The 22,856-nt window shown below is 38.9% G+C and overlaps 1 protein-coding gene across 1 annotated transcript in view; it reads left to right on the forward strand.

The window, feature by feature from the left end:
* Positions 1 to 22,431, forward strand: part of LOC139751401 (ubiquitin-protein ligase E3B) — a 260,968-nt gene extending 238,537 nt beyond the window's left edge. Inside the window, exons 21-22 of the mRNA XM_071666787.1 lie at positions 5,105 to 5,204; positions 18,135 to 22,431. Of these exons, the coding sequence (XP_071522888.1) occupies positions 5,105 to 5,204; positions 18,135 to 18,319 (285 nt within the window). The 3' untranslated portion in view covers positions 18,320 to 22,431. The remainder of the gene's footprint in view (positions 1 to 5,104; positions 5,205 to 18,134) is intronic.
* Positions 22,432 to 22,856: the final 425 nt, after the last annotated feature.

A 22,856-nucleotide genomic window follows, 5' to 3' on the forward strand; every position in this document is an offset into this window, starting at 1 on the left:
AAGTATGGAAGTAGAGAAAGGATTAAGAAACAGCATGGTCCTCCCAACCCTGACCTGTGCAGTCAAAACATGGACATGGGATGAGTCATAGAGATCAAAAAATCCAGGCTGTAGAAATGAGTTATTTGAGAGGAGCATGTGGTATGGATAGGTGGAATGAAGAAAGTAATACAAGACAGTATGGCAGGGAATGTGAAGGGAATAAATTGTGAAGTGTTAAAGTGGATGAAACATAATACTTTGATATGGTTTGGGCATGTGGAAGGCATGCAGTCCTGGGAGTTTTCAAGGAGTGTGTATGATAGTACAATTAAAGGAGTTGGTATGAAAGGAACAGCGCCTGTGACATGGGGAAATAGAGTGGAAAAGTATTGGAGAGAGAGAAATAGAGGAAGAATGCAGGGAATGGCTTATGTGAGAAAGGCATGTAAGGACAGGAATAAGTGGAGACTCTTTTGCCATGGCCACTCCTTTGATGCAAGTTCCCAGAGGGAATGGATGTCAGATATGTAGATAGATAGAAAACCGTGAAATGGGAAGAGGGACGTTGGCATCTTAAACTCTAATTTAGTGCATTAGGGAAGTGCTCAGAACTTTATCCTAAGGGTTGTTGTGATTGAACAGCATTCAGTCGTTCACTGGCCGATGGGTGACTGGAGAATCATTTATTGTAGCCTTGGATATTTTGAAAGCCTTAGAAAAGATATGGCATCAGGATCTGATTTCCAAATGCCCTCTTTTGGCTTTCTTTCCTCACTCTGTTATATCATATCTAGCTTCCTTTCTGGCTGATCTGTCTTGAGCCGGAGATAAATCAATTCCTTTTCCCTATGAACAACAGTGTCATTTAAGGATCTATTCCGTGCCCTAATGTTGTCATCCTTTTTACCTATAAATATATTTCTCTTGGATAACCATTTAACTCAACATTGCATTCTTCCACTTTTTTTCAAATCTTTACCATCTAGTCAAACTCTTATGCCTTGTCCCAACTAAGATTTTTTACTGGATTTCTCAATGAATCAGACACTCCTCAGTAAACTTTAATGATCCCAGAACCCATCTTCTGTCCATCTCTCTCTCTCTAAAATCCCTCGCAAGTTTCTTATGTCTATAATGGCTCCAGTCGTTCCATCAATCAGGGCATTAGATATTCTTGTTATCGCCATATAGTTATATCAAATCAACTTTGGAAACCCCACATCACTCAGATAGCTAAGTTTTCTAGGAAACTGGGAATCCTTATCATTTAATTTAAAATCCTCTCTTCTCAACTCTTATTCCAGTCATACAAATGATTATTTCATCCTTGTATGAAATACTGCTTTCATTCACATTTTAGGTTCTAGTTCTACACTTGCACTTGACAAGAGTCAAACCCAAAGCAGTCCAACTTATCACTGCTTCCAATTTGACCTCAAAACTTTATCCCTTTGCCCTGCATCAAAGTGCTGGAACACTTCCCTTTTCTTTGGTTATTTCTCTGATTTCTGTCTCTGAGAATTGGCTTTCTGTAAGCCCCTGATATTAGGCAAGCAGTGTAACATGCAACAAACCTCTTCTCTACATGACTTCTGTGTGGCTGCTAGCAACTCGAGAGTGTCACTTTAATGTCTATTTCTTACCCAGCACTGCTAATCTTTTGAACTCTGCTTTCTCGCTCTACTTTCTCATGTTTTCCTTATCTCTTTCTAAGAGTTAGTATTTCTACCTTCACCTAAACTCCTACATTTTTTTTTTCCTTTTCTCTCCTGACTTCATTATTTTTTTTCTAACATGCTTCACATCTTGCTTAGGTAGTCACAAACTCCAGTCCATTCAGAAACTGTTGTATATGACTGACATCTTTGACTTCTTTGAAAAAGAAAATAAAACAAGAAATTTGGTCCTGTAATTCTGCATTGGCCTTTGATTAATGGCATCCAGTCTTACAGAGGATACATTATTTATATGTAAGATGTTTGGTTCACAATTTTTTTTTTGCATGTAACAATACTTATCACATTGTTTTGATATACATATTGTTCTTATTTTGTGCATAGTGTACATTGTTTTGATATACATATTGTTCTTATTTTGTGCACAGTGTGAAACTAATGAACCCCATTTGAGGTTGTGAGGTGCATCATGGGTGCTTTGGCCATTTTGTAGACATGTAACAGTCCATTGTTTGTAAGTGTATGCAGCTGTCTTGGTAACTTTACTATTTTCAGTATGCATTAAATGAAACATTTGAGAATTTGCAGTAATTTCACGAGTGTTTCATCACGTTATGTAAGTCCTTGAGAAACACTGTAAGAATTGAGAGAAGAGCATTCCACATTAACCATTGCCACACCTCTCTAAGTACATCTTCATATCTATCAAGAAATTAGAAGTAGAAAGTTATGATACCATGTAACCCTTACAAATGAAGATCTTTGCCATGTGATCAAAGTCCAAATGAAAATATTTCCATCAAGAATTTCTACCATAGTTTCACTGGTGTTTTTTGGGTTGGGATAAGGAGGTAGGTGTGTGACTGCCAATTGCATATGTGGGCTAATCACTGTCAGTTCCCCTGCAGACAAGATAGGGAGGGGAAATGCACAGTTTGTGTCAATATTGTTACATTTCCAAATTTTTACTTGTATAGATACAATACCTCTATGAATGTTAATGATAAAGTTACTGATAAAGCATGTGTGTGTGTGTGTGTGTGTTCTGGGAGCGTTGAAGAATGTATGGAAGGCGAGAATGTTATCTCGGAGAACAAGAATGGGTATTTTTCAAGTAATAGTGATTCCAACAATGTTAAATGGTTGAGAGGCATGGGCTATAGATGGGGCTGTGTGGAGGAGGGTGGATGTGTTGAAAATGAAATGTTTGAGAACATTGTGCTGTGGATATGGGGGAGAAAGATTGGAAGAGGTGAGAGAATTCAGTATATAGGAGATTCTTAGATAAGTTTGGTGATGTGCTAGGAGAGACAAGGAGAGAGCTGTACTGGGTAGAAGATTCATTGGCTCCTTTGATAGAATGAGATAGGTTAGAGGTGTAAGTAAGAGGAATAAGGGACAGCATAGGCTCCCCCAACCCTGATCTATGCAGTCAAAACATGGAAATGAAATGAGTAATAGAGATCAAGAATCCAGGCTGTGGAAATGAGCTATTTGAGAAGAGCATGTTGTGTGACTAGATGGAAAGAAGGGAACTGAAAGGGAATGAGTTGTGGAGTGGTAGAGTAGGTGAAACATAATACTTTGAGGTGGTTTTGGCTTGTGGAAAGAATGCAAGACGGAGTTTGCAAGGAGAGTATATGATAGTACAAATAAAGGGGTTGTTGTAAGAGGAAAACCTCCTGTGATGTGGGCAAATAGGGTAGAAGAATACTGGAGGGAGAGAAGTGATGGAAGAGTGCTTGGAATGGTGTATGTGAGGGAGGCAGGTAGGGACAGAGATAAGTGGCCACCCCTTGATGGGAGTTTCCTGAGGGAATGGGCATCAGAGAAATAGATAGATAGAATCTATACTGTCATCAGATATTGATGGATAGATAATCATTACCCGTCTCTCCACAATTTTGATAAATTATTGTCATAGCATATTTCTTTAAGATAGATAGATAGATAGAACCTATTTAGGCATCAGATGATAGATAGATAGAATCTCTACCCATTTCTCCACTAACCATTTTATTAAGTTATTGTCAATGTATATTTGTTGTCATTCCTGGAGGGTATTGGAATTTGCACCAATATCCCACTATCTATAACACTTTCATACATGCTGTTTTATGAATATAGCATGCTGTTCTCATTTCTGGTGGTTATTACATCCTCTTGCTTCTTAGTTTTTAAGCCAGAGGATGACTCCCTGCTTTCCATTCTCCAGAGGTTCCGGTCATTGCACCATAACCAGTTGCCAACTGATATTTTGTAAAAGATTTTACTATAGATTCAGAAAAATGCAGTTTATGGTTGTGGTTATAATAGGAAAATGAGCCTATTAGGAGCAGATTTGCTTCCTGAATGTGGACCTTCCTAGGGGGCAGAATTTCATTGATATTATTGATACTTCAAGAATGGAAATGGTCTTATTTCTTTTATGACACAAAGGCTAAAGGCAAGCATTATGACCATTATTACCATCTTTTTATTTTTTATTTTGAGACCATTGAAGGATTCCCTAAATTTTATTTTGAATTTCATACTGATATATAATTGTGGTTGGTCAGAAAAGCAGCCTTTCACTAGTTTGATGTGGTTAGCATACTTGATTTCCTTGGCCTTTATTATATTTGACAACTTTTGACTCCTTTTATCTCATGGAACTGTTACCTGTTTACAGTTGGGTCAGCTGGGGCACACTTTTATATGTATAAGTAGGATTTGAACCTACAATCTTGTGCTTAGTAGTTAGTTGCTCTAACCACTTTTATCATTCCAGGTTATAGGTAAACCTCAGAGGTCATAAATCTTGTCTAATTTTGTAGCAGGTATGAAGATGATGTAACTTTGATTTCTATATTGTAGATTTCAACAAAGGAATTCCATTGTCGATTATGAAAGCATATGTAATTTTATCCCTGGGGATAGGGAAGAAAGAATACTTCCCACGTATTCCCTGCGTGTCGTAGAAGGCGACTAAAAGGGAAGGGAGCAGGGGGCTGGAAATCCTCCCCTCTCTCTCTTTTTTTTTTTTTTTTTTTTTTTTTCCAAAAGAAGGAACAGAGAAGGGGGCCAGGTGAGGATATTCCCTCAAAGGCTCAGTCCTCTGTTCTTAACGCTACCTCGCTAATGCGGGAAATGGCGATTAGTATGAAAGAAAAAAAAAGATGTAATTCTCATCAAATTTATACACTCAAAACAAAATGTGTCATGGAGGTTATCTTTGAATGTTTGGTTATCCTCTTCTTTATGCATTCATTAAGTATTTAATAAAAGTGGTAATGGGGCCTCTCGTCAGAGTCAGGAGTTTTCAGCGTGATAATTTATCTGTAATTATCATAGCATGGATTACTGATTTTGATAGCATTTTGAGTAAAACATTGCGATATTATAGATGGGTTAGAAAAGCAAGAAATCAGTGGTGTGAGAATAGTGAAGAACCTGTTCTGTTTCAGTTTGTGACTAGCTGTTCCAAGCCACCTCTCTTAGGATTTACACACTTAGAACCTCCATTTTCTATCCGCTGTGTTGAAGTTGGTGATGACGAAGATACAGGTGAGTAATGATTTCAGTGTATGTATGTGTGGTGTACAACCACAGAACAGCTTTTAGTTTAATGACTCATTTGTGCTACCCATTGATTATGATTATAAGTCAGAAAAACTTAGTTTTAAGGTTAGAGGAACACACAAATAAGATACTTTAACATAAATTGGGTACTCATGCCCCAGTATCTGTACTTTTAAGAAATGTATGTACCATACTTGTAAATAAGATTAATGGTATACCTTCCATACATTTAGAGCAAGGTGACATAAGTAATAAGTGGCATAATGAGGATCATTTTCCTCACTTCAGAGTGTCATTGACCAGCAGAATGCTGAGAAACATTTATTGAAGGGCTCATACTTTATAATTCATATACATCATACTTTATTATTACAGAAACATGTAAGATTTTGTGTTATTATGGTTTCGTACACTGTCACAGCATAGTATTTAAAGTCCTTGTGACTTCGAGATGTTTGGATAATAGAAAAGTCAAAATGAGAGAATGGTCTCAGGTACACAGAGCCAATGATTTCCTTTTTCAGAATATTGCAGATTTGATATCTTAAAATGCCCAATTCCATTTCCGTTCCATTATCAACTTGCAGTATTCCCTTGTACATTGAAAAAAATCTGAAATTATCACCAATGTGAAAAGTTTCGTGAGTATAATATTTAGCTTAATGGACAAGTACTTCCTAATGCATGTGGAAATATCTTCAATGTGATCAGAATTTCATGAGTATTTTATTTACCTTAATTACAAATACTTCTGCTTGTTTTAACCATTTCACCATGGGCCAAGCACTTGAGCTACCATGGGCCAAGCACTGGAGCTACCCTGGGCACATCACAGCAGTTGTGACCAGTTTAGCGTGATGGTCACCCAACACTCTTAGCCCTCAACTTTGTGTGCTTTAAAATCTCTTTCACAGACAACCTTTTTAAAGAAAATTACTATATGGTGACAAAGGGGTTTCTTTTTTCTTACCTGTTTGCCATTTCCTACCTTAGCAATGTAGCATCAAGACCAGAAACTGAGCCATAGAGGAAAATTTCAAAACAAGGCAAAAAGTATAAAAGAAAATGTATTAAACCTGAAAGCCTCTCAGTAGGGAAGATTCAGTTATTAAGGACATGATAGTTGGTAGGCAGCCACTGACTAGGGAGATATATTACAGGTACCACCTGCCTGGGTATTGGGAGGGTTAGTGACAGCTGCATAGTGAGCCAGCACATTAGTGGTTGTCAAGTTGCATTCCCGTGATGTAGTTAGCTGTCTTTCCTTTCTGCCTCACCATTCTGTCCACAAACATACCGTCTCTCCTTGTCACATAAAACACATGACAACACTTAGATTACAGAACTCATTCTTCATAACTCTAGATTTTCCAATAGTGAGAGCTGTGTACTATCCATGCCTTTTGGCAAAATGGTAGGAGCAATAGATAGTAGTAGGTAGGAGCATTAGACAGGAGCATCAGGTAAAAACATTGGGTAGTAATTGGTAGGGACTTGAAGAAGTTGTCGGATGGAACATGAGGTAGTCATTAGGAACATAAGTTAGAAGCTTCTGAAAACGTTGTGGAGAGACTGTGAGAATTAAACTTGCTCTCCATAGCAAGAGGTGCCTATGGGGCAAATGGATAGAATAAGTCAAAATACTTAAAAGATTCAGCAACATTGATATTGAACATTTCTTTACAGTAGCACTAGCATTACCGATGAGAGGAAATGGATTCAGATGTAGAGGTCATCTAGTTAATCAGGAATGTACAAAATGTATTTTTACCAATGACATTGATGTATGATGTAAGCTCCCAGAAAATTAGGCTTGATTATTACTTGTCACTCTTTGGTATTGAATCATTTCTATAAATCATGATGATACAGTGGTACTTCATGCAACCTTGTCAACCAGGGATCTCTCCCTGGCCATGTTATGGTATCATGCTATTATTGATTAACCCATGTCACCTGCTTTGAGAGAGTCATTAAGAATAACTGTATCATTCCTCAACATCAGGAGTAATATAAGCATGGTAAATCGAGAGACTGGAGATTAGTTTATCCTTAGTATTGCTTTTATAAGAAAAAGTGAAGGGATGCATGTTGTTGCTGATGGGATGCATTACATATTTATGTTCATTATATCATGACTTTCTTAAGAAAAAAAAAAATGAATTCTTCAGGCTTATTCATCGTGCAAGGTATCTTTTCTTTTTTTTCCTGCCAGCATGTGTCGGAGGGTTGTGGAGGGAGCCTTTGCTTTGCAATCCTTTTCTTCTCTGCTCTGAAGGGGGCCTTTTCTTTCTTTCTAAGGCCAGACCACCTCTCTTGGACCTTGGGTCGGTCTCTCTCTCTCTCTCTCTCTCTCTCTCTCTCTCTCTCTCTCTCTCTCTCTCTCTCTCTCTCTCTCTCTCTCTCTCTCTCTCTCTCTCTCTCTCTCTCTCTCTCTCTCTCTCTCTCTCTCTCTCTCTCTCTCTCTCTCTCTCTCTCTCTCTCTCTCTCTCTCTCTCTCTCTCTCTCTCTCTCTCTCTCTCTCTCTCTCTCTCTCTCTCTCTCTCTCTCTCTCTCTCTCTCTCTCTCTCTCTCTCTCTCTCTCTCTCTCTCTCTCTCTCTCTCTCTCTCTCTCTCTCTCTCTCTCTCTCTCTCTCTCTCTCTCTCTCTCTCTCTCTCTCTCTCTCTCTCTCTCTCTCTCTCTCTCTCTCTCTCTCTCTCTCTCTCTCTCTCTCTCTCTCTCTCTCTCTCTCTCTCTCTCTCTCTCTCTCTCTCTCTCTCTCTCTCTCTCTCTCTCTCTCTCTCTCTCTCTCTCTCTCTCTCTCTCTCTCTCTCTCTCTCTCTCTCTCTCTCTCTCTCTCTCTCTCTCTCTCTCTCTCTCTCTCTCTCTCTCTCTCTCTCTCTCTCTCTCTCTCTCTCTCTCTCTCTCTCTCTCTCTCTCTCTCTCTCTCTCTCTCTCTCTCTCTCTCTCTCTCTCTCTCTCTCTCTCTCTCTCTCTCTCTCTCTCTCTCTCTCTCTCTCTCTCTCATATATATATATATGAATATATATATTACATGACAGCTAGAGACTGAGTGTGAACGAATGGGGCCTTTGTTGTCTTTTCCTAGTGCTACCTCGCACACATGAGGGGGGAGGGGGTTGTTATTCCATGTGTGGCGAGGTGGTGATGATAATAAATAAAGGCAGATAGTATGAATTATGTACATGTGTATATATGTATATGTCTGTGTTTATATATATATATGTGTGTGTTTAAGCTTGAGAAATCAGACAACGACCCAGATATTACAACACAATCACAAGGCAAGTAAAAGTACTTATCAAAAATGCCAGGATAATATACGAAGTAAAAAATTGTAAGAGATAGTGATAAAGATCCTAAAAGATTTTGTATAGATACAGATGCTCCCCGGCATATGCCCGAGTTCTGTTCTGACTGACCAGTCATATCTCGAAATGGAAGTATGTCAGCATGGCATGTAGAATTCATGTTCTTATACAGCATCCTTTTATCCTATTCAATTTCTGTCATGATTATCTCGTTTTTTATTAATCAGCTTTATGATATGACTCTGTAATTTCTTTATCCCTATTATTTAAGATTGTTTAGATCATGGATTAATTTTTCCAAACTTTCAATGAATTTTTCAGCAGTTCCTTTGTGAGCACTTGCACTTGTGCAAGCTATATCTTCTTTTAAATCTGTTAAACCAACCATGACGTGCAGTGACGTTTTCAATGTAATCCTCTCCCGCTTGCTCCTTCAAAGTTTCAAAAGGTCTTCTAGCCTTCGCCTGAATTATTACTAAGCTTAGTGATACATGTTTTTGAATTTGAACTTCCATCCACAGCATCAACAACTTTTCCATTTCTTGGATGGGCCATTTTTGTTGTTTTGATCATTGACTTCATACTTGCAGAACCTTTCACTGCTTCACATATTTTTTCTTTGTCCTTTAAAATTTTGGAGACCATCGAATGGGACAATTGTAGACGATATGCAAATACATTAACTTTTTTCCTCTTTCATTTCCAATTCCAAATCAAGTGTCTTCCGTGGCTTCTTGCTGGATCTATCAACATGTGTTTTCCCTCTTGCTCATCATCTTCTTTGGGGTTTAATACAAAAATGATTTAATCCTGCTTGAAAATTTGTTACATTCACTTGCATAATGTACACTTACTGAATGGTAACTGAGAGAGGTGCTGTGAAGTACACAATGACAGGATTGTCTGACGTTCACTATCATATGCACACAGCCGTTAGCTTTGGCGGACATATTACCAAGCATGATCAAGCATGATTTTTATATTCATGTATTTTTTCTGGTTGACTGACCAAGAGGATATATGTGTCAGAGGTGGAGGGAATGAGGAGAAGTGGGAGACCAAATTGGAGGTGGAAAGATGGAGTGAAAAAGATTTTGAGTGATCGGGGCCTGAACGTGCAGGAGGGTGAAAGGCATGCAAGGAATAGAGTAAATTGAAATGATGTGGTATACCGGGGTCAACGTGCTGTCAGTGGATTGAACCAGGGCATGTGAAGCGTCTGGGATAAACCATGGAAAGTTCTGTGGGGCCTGGATGTGGAAAGGGAGCTGTGGTTTTGGTGCATTATTACATGACAGCTAGAGACTGAGTGTGAACGAATGTGGCCTTTGTTGTCTTTTCCTAACGCTACCTCGCGCACATGAGGAGGGAGGGGGCTGTTAGTTCAGGTGTGGCGGGGTGGCGATGAGAATGGATGAAGGCAGACAGTGTGAATTATGTGTATATATGTATATGTCTGTGTGTGTATATATGTATACGTTGAGATGTATAGGTATGTATATCTGCGTGTGTGGACGTGTATGTATATACATGTGTATGTGGGTGGGTTGGGCCATTCTTTCCTCTGTTTCCCTTGCACTACCTCGCTAACGCGGGAGACAGCGACAAAGCAAAATAGATAGATAAATATATTCTGGTCGTTTGTGTGGATAGTTGTAAGTCCCATAGTTTGTATGTCGGAGGGCATCTTGTATTAATATTAAGAATCACATAAGGAGTGGAATAGGACCCTTAGTAAACGAGGATGGGAAACCCATTGTGAACCATAAAAGCACAGTAACAACCCAGAACAAGTTTTTTAGCTCTGTTTTTATGCTAGAAAGCAACGATAGGAATTTTGAGATGATGATAAATAAGTCTCACACGATTCAAGAATTTACTGTCACAGTTAGAAAAGAACTAATACAGATAGATAAGTTGAAACCTGATAAAAGTCTTGGTCCTGATTGTTTCTATCCATGAGTGATTAAAAAGTCAAACATGAAACTGCTGGACCATCAACCCATATTTTCAATAAATTGCTCCGCGAGGGAATAGTCCCACAGGACTGGAGATTGGCAGATGCCACTCCTATAAACAAAATGGGAAGACACAAATTGCTTGGTAATTACTGTCCAATTATCCTCACGTCAGTTATATGTAAACTTATAGAGTGGATTATTAGAGATGAAATCGTAGCCTATCTGGAACAACACATTTTAATCAGTGATACACGGCATGGTTTTGAAAGACTCAGATCATGTCTTACAGACCTCCTTAAATTTCATCATAAATTATTCAGTACCCACAACAATACAAAAGCAGTAGATGTAATGTGTCTGGACTTCCAGAAAGCACTCGACAAAGTCCCCTCCGTTGAATTGATGCGGTGTTCTGCAGAGTGAAACAGAGTTCTCTTCTGGTACCATTACTCTTTTTGGTCTTCTTAAATGACTTACTTGAAGGTATGGACTCCTTCTTGAATATATTCGCAGATGATGCAAAGGTCATGAGGGAAGTGAGAAGTGTTGAGGATTGCAGCAACTTAAAGGGAACCTTGACAAATTCCAGAGTTGATCTAATGCATGTTTGATGAAGTTCAGTTTAAGTAAATTAAAAATGATGAGGATGGGTCACAGTGAAAGAAAGCCGTGTTAGAACTGTCATCTAGCAAAAGACGGGTTTCAGAAATATGTATGTGAGGGACTTTGGAGTTGACATTGTTCGAAACCTGTCGCTGGAGTCCTGTATTTGAGAATGGTGAAGGAGACCAATTGTCTACTGGCAAACAAGAAAATAACATTTAAGTACATTGATAAAGAATTTTTCAGCAAGTTCACATGACACATAAGGTCAGAGCTAGAGTATGCTTCTCAAGTTTGGCTACCACACTCAAAGGAGCACAGACATATGAATAAGGTCCAGAGGAGAGCAAGAAAATTTGGTAGTGGAATTAAGTTAGCTGACTTAGAGGTTTTAGTTTGGCCCACCTTGGAAGAGGGAAGAGTGAGGGTTGACCTGATTGCAACTTTTGTTTTTTATACAGATCAGTGACATAGACATGAATCATTTAGACAGCATACAGAAATTCAAAAAGTTTATGATAGAGAATGTTTGAGAGAGGGAGCCCATTACAGTAGAAATAGGTAATTATAAGTCTAATGATGTTCTTACTAGCCCCTTACTTATATCCTGCCATAATCTCCATTCACAATTCCAGTTCAAGAGTGGTACCTGTGCGTATTCCAACATTGACACACCTGTGGCATGTCTTAAGGACCTAGGGTCCCCAAACTTTGGTGTTATCTGGCTCAAGATCTGTCTTGCAGCTGACCCTATTTTCCTTTTTTTTGTCTACTGATCTTCTAATTCTACTATTCTTATAACTTTGTTTGACTATCTAAACTCCTGCCATGAGGCTGTGACATCATATCATGTAGAAGGTTTCAGTGTTTACCATAGAGGGTGGTTGAATTCTCATGCAGATGGTTGGGGGACTGAAGTCCTCACATACTCCATTTTCAGTCATGTATAGCAAATTATCACTTGTCCTACCCATTTTCCTGACCACTTTTACCACTCTCCTAATGTTCTGGAATTGTTTTTCTCCACTGATCCTTCATGCTTTACCTACACAGTCTTGCCCCCAGATGGTTCATCTGACCACACTCTCATGAAAATATCTATTTTAATGGCTCTTCTCCCTCCAGCAGCCCCTTTTAAATGTAAATATTGGCACCTTAACAAAGCTGACTGGAATATCTTATGAAAATTGTTTTCTGGCTTGGGTAAATTACTTTCTTATTTGGTGATGCCTCAGTCTCCGCCAATTGCATAGCAAAGTTTATTGTCACAAGAATGGAAGCATTTATCCCCTCTTCCTCCAAGATGACCTTTTCTTCCAATCCATGGTTCATCTGTTCTTGTTCTGTGCCATTCAGGCATGGGATTAGGCATGTTGGACTTGGAAAAGCTCGCCCTCCTCTGACTCCATTCAATGTTTATCATTGCTCATGACCATTGCAAGTAGTTTATGTGAGAGGCGAATCATTACTTTCTCAGAAGTGTGGTAGCTTCTGCACTTCATCCACTGATAGGTATTTTTGGTCTTTAGCTCAGGGCATTGCTAATGACTTCTGTCAATGTACCTTTCCTTCACTTTTCCATTCTGAGGGTATTGAAGCTGTCTCTTCCATGCACATAGCAATTCTCTTTGGTTCTCACTGCTTCTCAAACTCTACCTTGGATGATTCAAACATTTATTAACCCCCTGATGCTCCTCTTACTGATCATATTCCCTTTCCCTGTAATCCATTTTCATACTTTTTGCAAAGCACCTCTCTCTCTTGACAAAAGTAAGGCTTATGGACGTGATGGCATCCATCCTTGTGCTCTGAAAGGATGTGCATCCAAAGTTGCACCTGTGCTTACTGGTCCGTTCAGTTTCTTTTTAAAAACAAGAACTTTTCCCATAAAAGGATGACTATTGTAACCCTTTTAACTATCATCCTGTTTCTTTAACTTGTAATACTTCCAAAATTTTGAATCCCTCCTCATCTCTCTTATGCTCAGATATCTTGAATCTCGCAGTCTTATTTCTTACTGCCAGTGTAGCTTCTGTAAGGCAAGATCCACTGGTGATTTTTTTTTATCTTTGTCATGTCTGGTCATCATCCCTGAATGGTTTGGGGGAATCCAGTGTAGTTGCCTATGATATAGCCAAAGCTTTTGATGGTGTTGCATTGAGCTTTCATCTTTAACCTCCCCTCTTTTGGCTTCCATTCCTCACTTTATTCCCTCGTATCTAGCTTCATCTCTGGCTGATCTGTTTCTTTGGTTGTTGATGGATCAGCCTCTTCCCCTTCTTCATTCATCACTGGTGTCCCTTAAGGTTTTGTCTTATCTCCTACACCTTTTTGCCTTTTTGTGAACAGTTTCTTTCTTTCTACAAATAAACAAATGCACTCATAAAGTGACAACTCATCACTGCATTTCTCCACATCCTTCAATTCTCCTCCCCATTTATCCATTCAGTCTGCATCTAGTCTTGATACAACTTCCTTGGTAAACTCAGACTTGGACAGGATATCTTAGTGGGTACACAAAATCGGGTTTACAATTATGCCTCCAAGACCCAGTTGCTACTTATCTCTCTGTCAAAAATTCCTCACAACTTTCCTCTCTCCTTCTATAGTTTGTAATTCAACCTCTTGACTCATTGAACATAGTTGTTATTATTGTAATATATATCTTGGAAACTCCATATTATGGAAATTGCAAAGTCTGACTAGGAAACTGGGAGTCCTTTTTAGATGTCGAAATTTCTCTTCTGAACAGTTGCTCAGTTTATACAAAGGATTGATCTGTCTTTGAATAAAGTGATGCTCTCATGTCTGGGTATGGTTCTGGCTCTGCAGCCTTTCTTAACAGAGTTGACTTGAAAATGATCCAACTTAAAAACTCTTCCAGGCTAACTTCAAAACTTGACCCACATGCCCTGCTCCACAATGCTAGTTCACTTTCCCTTTCCATTGATATTACTTTGGTTTTTTGCTTCAGAGAGCTGACTGCTTGTGAGCTCCCACCATTTGTTAGACCATGCAATGCTCAACAAGCTGCTGCATCACATGATTGCTTTGTGGCCTTTTGCAACACAAGGGTAGGCCATTTTGATAATAGTTTCTTTCCTTACACCTCAAAGCTGTGGAACTTTCTACCCTGTTATGTTTGTTTCTCTCCCTACACCTCGAAGCTTTGAAACTTTCTATGTTGTTTATCTTTCCAAAAATATATCATCTGGTACTTTTTAAGTGACAGGTTTTTCACTTCCTTCAAAAAAATTTAATGCTTTTCCTTGTCTCTTCTCTTTCTCTTTCTTTAACCTCTACATATTTCTACTAAAGCTCTACCTTGATGTGAGTCGAGCCTCCAACATAAATGAAAAAGATTACTTAAGAACAAGGCTCATGGTTCCAATGAATTTTCCCCATGCAGTATGTCCCAAAGATGTGTGCAGATACAATAGACAAACCTGTTGGAATATGATTCAAGATATCATTGGAGAAATGCAGAGAGTCAAGGCACTGGAAAGGGGCAAATGTCATATCTATCTTCAAGAAAGGAGACCAGGAACAGGTACAGAACTGCAGACCAGTCTTCCTGATGAATGTGTCCATGGTTCTGGAATATATAATCAGAACAAATGAATGACTTTCAGTAGAGGAGATTTTACCTAAGTGAGCAACAGCATGGCTTTAAGGGAAGATCATATGTAACACACCTCTTAAGTATCTACAAGAGATTGAGCTCTGCCTTCAGCAAATGTTAAGGCTGGATGATTTATTTGTATCAGTCTTGCCAGAAAGATTTTGACACTGTACCACATGGGAGGCTTATTAAGAAGCTGGATCACCAGACAGGAATAAGGGAGAGACTCCTTCACTGGATAGAAGGTAATCATAGTGGAAGGGAGCAAAGGAAGCTTGTTAGAGGAGCCTACTCAAAATAGGTTGAAGTCAGCAGGGGAGTCTTGCAGGTTTGTTTTCTGGGGCCATTAATCTTCTCGATCTGTGCTTTCATGTGCCTGAATATGTTTGCAGTTGTTGCAAAGGCCATGAGGGATATAAAAGGTATAGAGGATTTCATCAACTTTCATGGGGACCATGATATTGAAAAGTTGGCACGATTTGTGGTTGATGAAGTTCAACCCAAGTAATTGTAAAGTAATAAGGATGGTTCACAGTGAAAGAAGGCCTTGATATGATTTTCATCTAGCTAGACAAAAGCTGCAGTAATCTGTGTTTGTAAAAGACCTAGGAGTAGACATCTTGTCTCATCTGTCTCTAGAATTTCACCTTAGGACAGTTAAGGATACCTACTGTCTGCTAGCAAATATTAGGATTTCATTCATGTTCGTGGATAAGGAAGTAGTAAGTAAGCTGTTCACATCTTAAACAAGGCCAAAACTAGAGTATGCTTTTCAAGTGTAGTCACTGCAGGCAAAGAAGTGTAAATAGCAGATAGAGAGGGTCCATGGGAGAGCAACTGAGATGGTACCAGAATTAAGAGAACAGAGTTACAGTGAAACTTTGGAGGCCTTAAATTTATCTATCTTGGAAAAGAGAAGAGTGAAGGATAAAGTGATCACAGCCTCAGAATTTTTAAATCATATTGATGACATGTGAACATTCTTTGAAAGATTATTGGATAGGACAACCAAATGATTTAATGTAATATTTTAAGTAAGAAACTTGTTAGGAAAGATGTAAAGAAATACTCTTTTTGTACGAGTGGTGGTTGAGTGGAATGAAATGAATGAAGACATGGTAAAAGCAGGCAGCATACAGAAATTTACAAAGTTGTTTGATGGTAAAGAATGTTCAAGAAATGGGGCCCCACAAATATGAAACTCCCTATGTAATACAAATATAGTAGGTAATTACAAATGGTTCATGACACATTCAACACTTTTTGTCCAGGCTGTTCTTTATTACCAAGCTTTTTTGATTACTGGTGCTTGAAGTAGAGTTGTAAGATTATGTATAGCGCTTGTTCTCTGATGGATGAACTTTTACTTCCTCTGAGTCCAGTCTTTTTGTTTTGGAAAATAATGCCAACTATCTGTACATTCCATAATATTATATCTTCACATACAATTATCTGAACCCCATACCATTGTGAGATAGACCATCTGTCTTTTTGATTTAGAAAATAATGCCAACTATCTGTACATTCCAAAATATCATATTTTTATTTTATTTATTATACTTTGTCGCTGTCTCCCGCGAGGTAGCACAAGGTAACAGACGAAAGAATGGCCCAACCCACCCACATACACATGTATATACATACACGTCAACACACACGCATATACATACCTATACATCTCAACGTATACATATTTATACATACACAGACATATACATATATACACATGTACATAATTCATACTGTCTGCCCTTATTCATTCCCATTGCCACCCCGCCACACATGAAATAACAATCCCCTCCACCTGCATGTGCGTGAGGTAGTGCCAGGAAAAGACAACAAAGGCCACATTTGTTCACACTCAGTGTCTAGCTGTCATGTATAATGCACTGAAACCACAGCTCCCTTACCACATCCAAGCCCCACAGAACTTTCTATGGTTTACCCCAGACGCTTCACATGCCCTGGTTCAATCCATTGACAGCACGTCGACCCCGGTATACCACATCGTTCCAATTCACTCTATTCCTTGCACGCCTTTCACCCTCCTGCATGTTCAGGCCCCGATCCCTCAAAATCTTCTTCGCTCCATCCTTCCACCTCCAATTTGGTCTCCCACTTCTCCTCATTCCCTCTACCTCTAACACATATATCCTCTTTGTCAATCTTTCCTCACTCATTCTCTCCATGTGACCAAACCATTTCAAAACACCCTCTTCTGTTCTCTCAACCACACTCTTTTTATTACTACACATCTCTCTTACCCTTTCATTACTTACTCGATCAAACCACCTCACACCACATATTGTCCTCATACATCTCATTTCCAGCATATCCGCCCTCCTCCTCACAGCTCTATCTATAGCCCACGCCTTGCAAGCATATAACATTGTTAGAACCACTATTCCTTCAAACATACCCATTTTTGCTTTCCAAGATAAAGTTTTCAACTTCCACACATTCTTCAACGCTCCCAGAACTTTCGCCCCCTCCCCACAATATGATTCACTTCCGCTTCCATGGTTCCATCTGCTGTCAAATCCACTCCCAGATATCTAAAACACCTCACTTCCTCCAGTTTTTCTCCATTCAAACTTACCTCCCAATCGACTTGTCCCTCAACCCTACTGTACCTAATAACCTTGCTCTTATTCACATTTACTCTCAGCCAAATCAGCCACTGTATCATCAGCAAACAACAACTAACTCACTTCCCAAGCTCTCTCATCCACAACAGACTGCATATTTGCCCCTCTTTCCAAAATTCTTGCATTCACCTCCCTAACAACCCCATCCATAAACAAATTAAACAACCATGGAGACAATCATGCACCCCTGCTGCAAACAGACATTCCAAAATATCATATCTTCACATACAAAATATTTGAGCCCCATACCTTTGTGAGATGGACCATTTAGTGTATCACTAAGAAAACAGTTTCTCATGTTGGGATTAGCTTTGAGCTTCAGAGAAGCAACTTTCTTCAAAAAGAAAGCGATACAGCTCTTTCAAGTTACTCATTCCTCCAGCTGGCTCACAGGTTCATGTCTCCATAATACCTGTCACAATTTCCAACAGAATGAGGTGTAACTGTGGTGAAATAGCAGAGTATACCAAGATGCATTAGGGTATGGAGGGCAGCTTCTTAATGGTTGTTTCATCTTTTAACTACTATTTTGGCAACATTTTTATCATTCTTCATCAGCTGGCTAGAGCCAGTGGGTTGACCGGAGCAATGAACAGATGATTTTTGCCATTGTGAAGATAGAGGTGAGCAAATCTTCAGTTGCAGAAGGTATACATTTAAGTAATTCATACTTGCTTGTCTTCCAATCATTTCTCCACCATGCATTAATTTGTTTAGTGTCATACAGAAGACAGAAGTTCTAATAAATCATTTATTGTGATTTTCACAGGTGATACCATTGGCAGTGTCATCCGGGGCTTCTTTGCTATACGTAAAAGGGATCCAGTGAACCGCCTTCCAACATCATCTACATGCTTTAACTTGCTTAAACTGCCAAATTACCAACGGAAAAGCACACTAAGAGAAAAACTACGTTATGCTATCACAAGTAATACAGGATTTGAGTTATCTTAAGATTTGTGATTGGAATGAATGACTGATATACACATAGGTTTTGTATTTGAGTATCACAGTTATTGAAATATATGATATAACTTGAAAGTGCAAAGTTGATGTTATGTTTCTGTGAAGTGTTGCCATTCTAATTATTTTTATCACTGACTTGACACTTGGTAACAACACTCCAGATGAATGACTTATTTAAGTACTTATCAAAAAATACTTCTGAAGTTTTACCCTTCGAAATACTGACTGTTGATAACACTTAGTAGTTACATTCCTACAACATCATTTGTTTAAGAACTTTTTAGCAAACCATCCATGTATGCCACCTGTATGTCATATTGTGCACAAGTATATGATTTAGAGGAAAGAATGAAATTTCACCTTTAAGTTTTAAGAACTATAGGTGAAGGGAAGATGTTGGAGAAAATTTTTATAATCTTTTGTAATTTGATCATTTATGATAAGATTTAAGAATAGTGCATGGATGATGAAAGTGTTTCTAAAATCTGTAAACTATAAGCACAGATGGTTTATGAACTGTTGAAATGGATGAGTGAATTTTTTCCTTATAGTTTAAGGGGAACATTTCTTAAGAAGTCAAGAATGGTGAATCAGTATTTGATTACATAAACAAAAAGTACAAAACTGATCTATCATTTATATATGATGTAATGAAATAAACATATTCATGTAGCTAATTTTATAATAATAATCTTGATTAAACCCATTGTATTAGAACCAATTCCGGCTCTAGGTCCAGGGGACAGGTTTGTGGTGTTTTGAGATGATTTTGGGGTGATAATCTTTTTCATTAGATATTGTTAAAAGTTTCCTTTCATTATCATATCACTTCACAGAATAGAAGATTTCTATTTATGATTTTGGGGTTAGTCATTATGTGGTTAAGAAGCTTGTATTTATTACTCAACATTTTTAGCAAACATATCATAATCTCATTAATCATATTCATCACATAGGATAATGAACCCACCCTAGGAAATACAACTACCACTTTAACATATAGATTATTTTATGACTATTTTTTTTAGCACTCTTATTCAAATTATCATGTGCTGAATTTTTACATTATCAAAATTTTACTGCATTTTTCATCTTCAGAGAGAACCCAAATAGCATATGAGAAAACTCTCACTTGATAGGAGTTAAAACACTGTGTAATGCCCAAAATGGGGTGTGTTCATGAAGATGCAGCCTTTTTGAAAACCAGAATACCTATGAGGCCAGCTGATGCTTGTTGATAGAGTTGCATCATGATGATGAAGTGACAGCAAGCTAACAGCCTCCCCTGTCAGTCACTTGCTTGACCTTCTGCTCTGTGGACCATTACTGCTGTTGTGTTAAGATATACTTGGTTTAAGCTTGACATAGTTCCGTGTCTGAAAACATGCTCTTTTTTTTCTGTCTGTTTATTGCAGACTGGTGCTACCAGGTTTTTCATTTAGTAACTTTAATTTCAAGACTTCAGAGATGCTTGATTGTTATCCTATTATTTTGTTTGTGTTTCACTGTACAAATTATTAGTACTTTTATCGTGTTTTTCTGCTCCATCATGTATTTTAGTGCACCTGATTGGTTATACTAGACACATGATCAGAAACTCATAGCACTGGAGCAGTGGTCAATGATACTTCTGTTTTGATTTTGCTGTTATCCTTTAAATGTAATTTATACGTTGTGGAGTAGTTGTTTACTTTTAGCAATTTTATTTTAATTGACTTCAGGTTTTTTATTGTGATGATTAAGAGCCTTTGTTTTGGTTGTTAGGTCAGCCTTCCTATTAATTTTTTGCAATTTCTTAAGGCATTTTAGAACTCCAAGAGGAAATTATGTTGACCTCTAGAAAGATACAGACATTTATTAAGCTCAGACTTTTATCAAAGTTAGGAGCACAACTCCTTTACACATATAATAATGTAGTGCTACACTGAGTTTTGCTGCTTTACAATTTCTCATTGACACATACATACATATATGCACACATGTATATACATCACATAGTCACACACACACACAAACAATTATTTATCTATGTTTATTATACTTTGTTGCTGTCTCCCGCGTTAGCAAGGTAGTGCAAGGGAACAGACGAAAGAATAGCCCATCCCACCCACAAACACATATATACACATACACAGCCACACATGCACATATACATGCCTATACATTTCAACGTATACATATATATACTTACACAGACATATGCATATATACACATTTACATAATTTGTAGTTGCTGCCTTTATTCATTCCCGTCACCACCCCGCCACACGTGAAATGACAATTCCCTCCCCCCCGCATGCGCGCAAGGTAGCACTAGGAAAAGACAATAAAGGCCACATTCATTCACACTCAGTCTCTAGCGGTCATGTATAATGCTTCGAAACCACAGCTCCCTTTCCACATCCAGACCCCATAAAACTTTCCATGGTTTACCCTAGACGTTTCACATGCCCTGGTTCAATCCATTGATAGCATGCCAACCCCGGTATACCACATCGTTCCAATTCACTCTATTCCTTGCACGCCTCTCACCCTCCTGCATGTTCTGGCCTCGATCACTCAAAATCTTTTTCACTCCATCCTTCCACCTCCAATTTGGTCTCCCACTTCTCCTCGTTCCCTCCACCTCTGACACATATATCCTCTTTGTCAATCTTTCCTCACTCATTCTCTCCATGTGACCAAACCATTTCAAGACACCCTCTTCTGCTCTCACAACCGCACTCATTTTTATTACCACTATTCCTTCAAACATACCCATTTTTGCTTTCCAAGATAATGTTCTTGCCTTCCAAACATTCTTCAATGCTCCCAGAACTTTCTCCCCCTCCCACTCTGTGACTCACTTCCGCTTCCATGGTTCCATCTGCTGCCAAATCCACTCCCAGATATCTAAAACACTTCACTTCCTCCCGTTTTTCTCCATTCAAACTTACCTCCCAATTGACTTGTCCCTCAACCCTACTGTACCTAATAACCTTGCTTTTATTCACATTTACTCTCAGCTTTCTTCTTTCACACACTTTACCAAACTCAGTCACTTGCTTCTGCAGTTTCTCACCCAAATCAGCCACCAGCACTGTATCATCAGCGAACAGCATCTGACTCACTTCCCAAACCCGTCTCATCCACAACAGACTGCATACTTGCCCCTCTCTCCACAACTCTTACATTCACCTCCCTAACAACCTCATCCATAAACAAATTAAACAACCATGGGGACATCACACAAACATGTACAAATATATACACATAATTTCACTTCACATATAGATTACATGCATTGTATTATGTTTTGGAAGGAGGTAAAGAATGTGTGGAAACATGAGATCAGATGGGAACATTGGTGAAGGGGGGAAAGTGATAACCGGTAGTGATGAAGTTAGGTGGAGTAAGTATTTTGAAGTTTTATGGAATGTCTTTGATGGTAGAGTGGTAGATGTAGGGTGTTTTGGTCGGGTTGTTGTGCAGAGTGGGAGAGCCTGAGAGAGTGGTTTGGTGAAGAGAAGAGGTGGTGAAAGCCTGGTGGAAAATAAAATCCAGCAAGGCAGCAGGAGTGGTAGTATTGCAGTTGAATTAATTAAGAAAGGGGTGACTGTGTTTTTGATTCAGTAAGGATACTCGCTGTATGTATGGAACGTGGTGAAGTGCCTAAGGATTGGTGGAGTGATTGTATAGTGCCATTGAACAAAGACAAAAGGGATAAAGGCGAGTGTTCAGATTATAGACCTATAAGTTTGTTGAGTATTCCTGGAAAATTGTATTGGGGGGGTATTGATTAAGAGGGTGAAGGCATGTACAGAGCATCAGGTTAGGGAGGAGCAGTGTGGTTTCAGAAGTGGTAGAGGATGTGTGGATCAGGTGTTTACTTTGGAGAATATATGAGAAATATGTAGAAAAACAGATGGATTTGTATGTAGCAGGGGGTGGTGATGCTGTTTCCTGTGTGGCAGGATGGCACTGGGAATAGTTGAAGGCAAGCATGATTATGCACATGTGTATATATGTATATGTCTACGAATAAAGTGCATATGAACATGCACCTTCATAGAACTTACAAACCTCCAACAGCCAGGATCGAACCCGGGACCCCTGTGCCACAGGCAGGAATGCTACTGCTAGGCTATGGGCCCATAGCCTCGCGGTAGCATTCCTGCCTGTGGCACAGGGGTCCCGGGTTCAATCCTGGCTGTTGGAGGTTTGTATGATGTATATGTCTGTGTACGTATATGTTGATATGTGTATGTTTGCATGTAAGTATAAGAGTGGATGGGTCCTTCTTCATCTGTTTCCTGGCGGTACCTCACTGACAAGGGAAACGGTCTGTGATGTCTCCATGGTTGTTTAATTTGTTTATGGATGAGGTGGTGAGGGAAGTAAATGCAAGAGTTTTGGAGAGAGGGGCAAGTTTGTAGTCTGTTGGGGATGAGAGAGCCTTGGAAGTAAGTCAGTTGTTGATTGCTGTGATACAGCACTGGTGGCTGATTCAAGTGAGAAACAGTGGAAGTTGATGACAGTATTTGGA

Source organism: Panulirus ornatus, chromosome 11, assembly GCF_036320965.1.
Source record: "Panulirus ornatus isolate Po-2019 chromosome 11, ASM3632096v1, whole genome shotgun sequence".
NCBI classification, from domain to species: domain Eukaryota; kingdom Metazoa; phylum Arthropoda; class Malacostraca; order Decapoda; family Palinuridae; genus Panulirus; species Panulirus ornatus.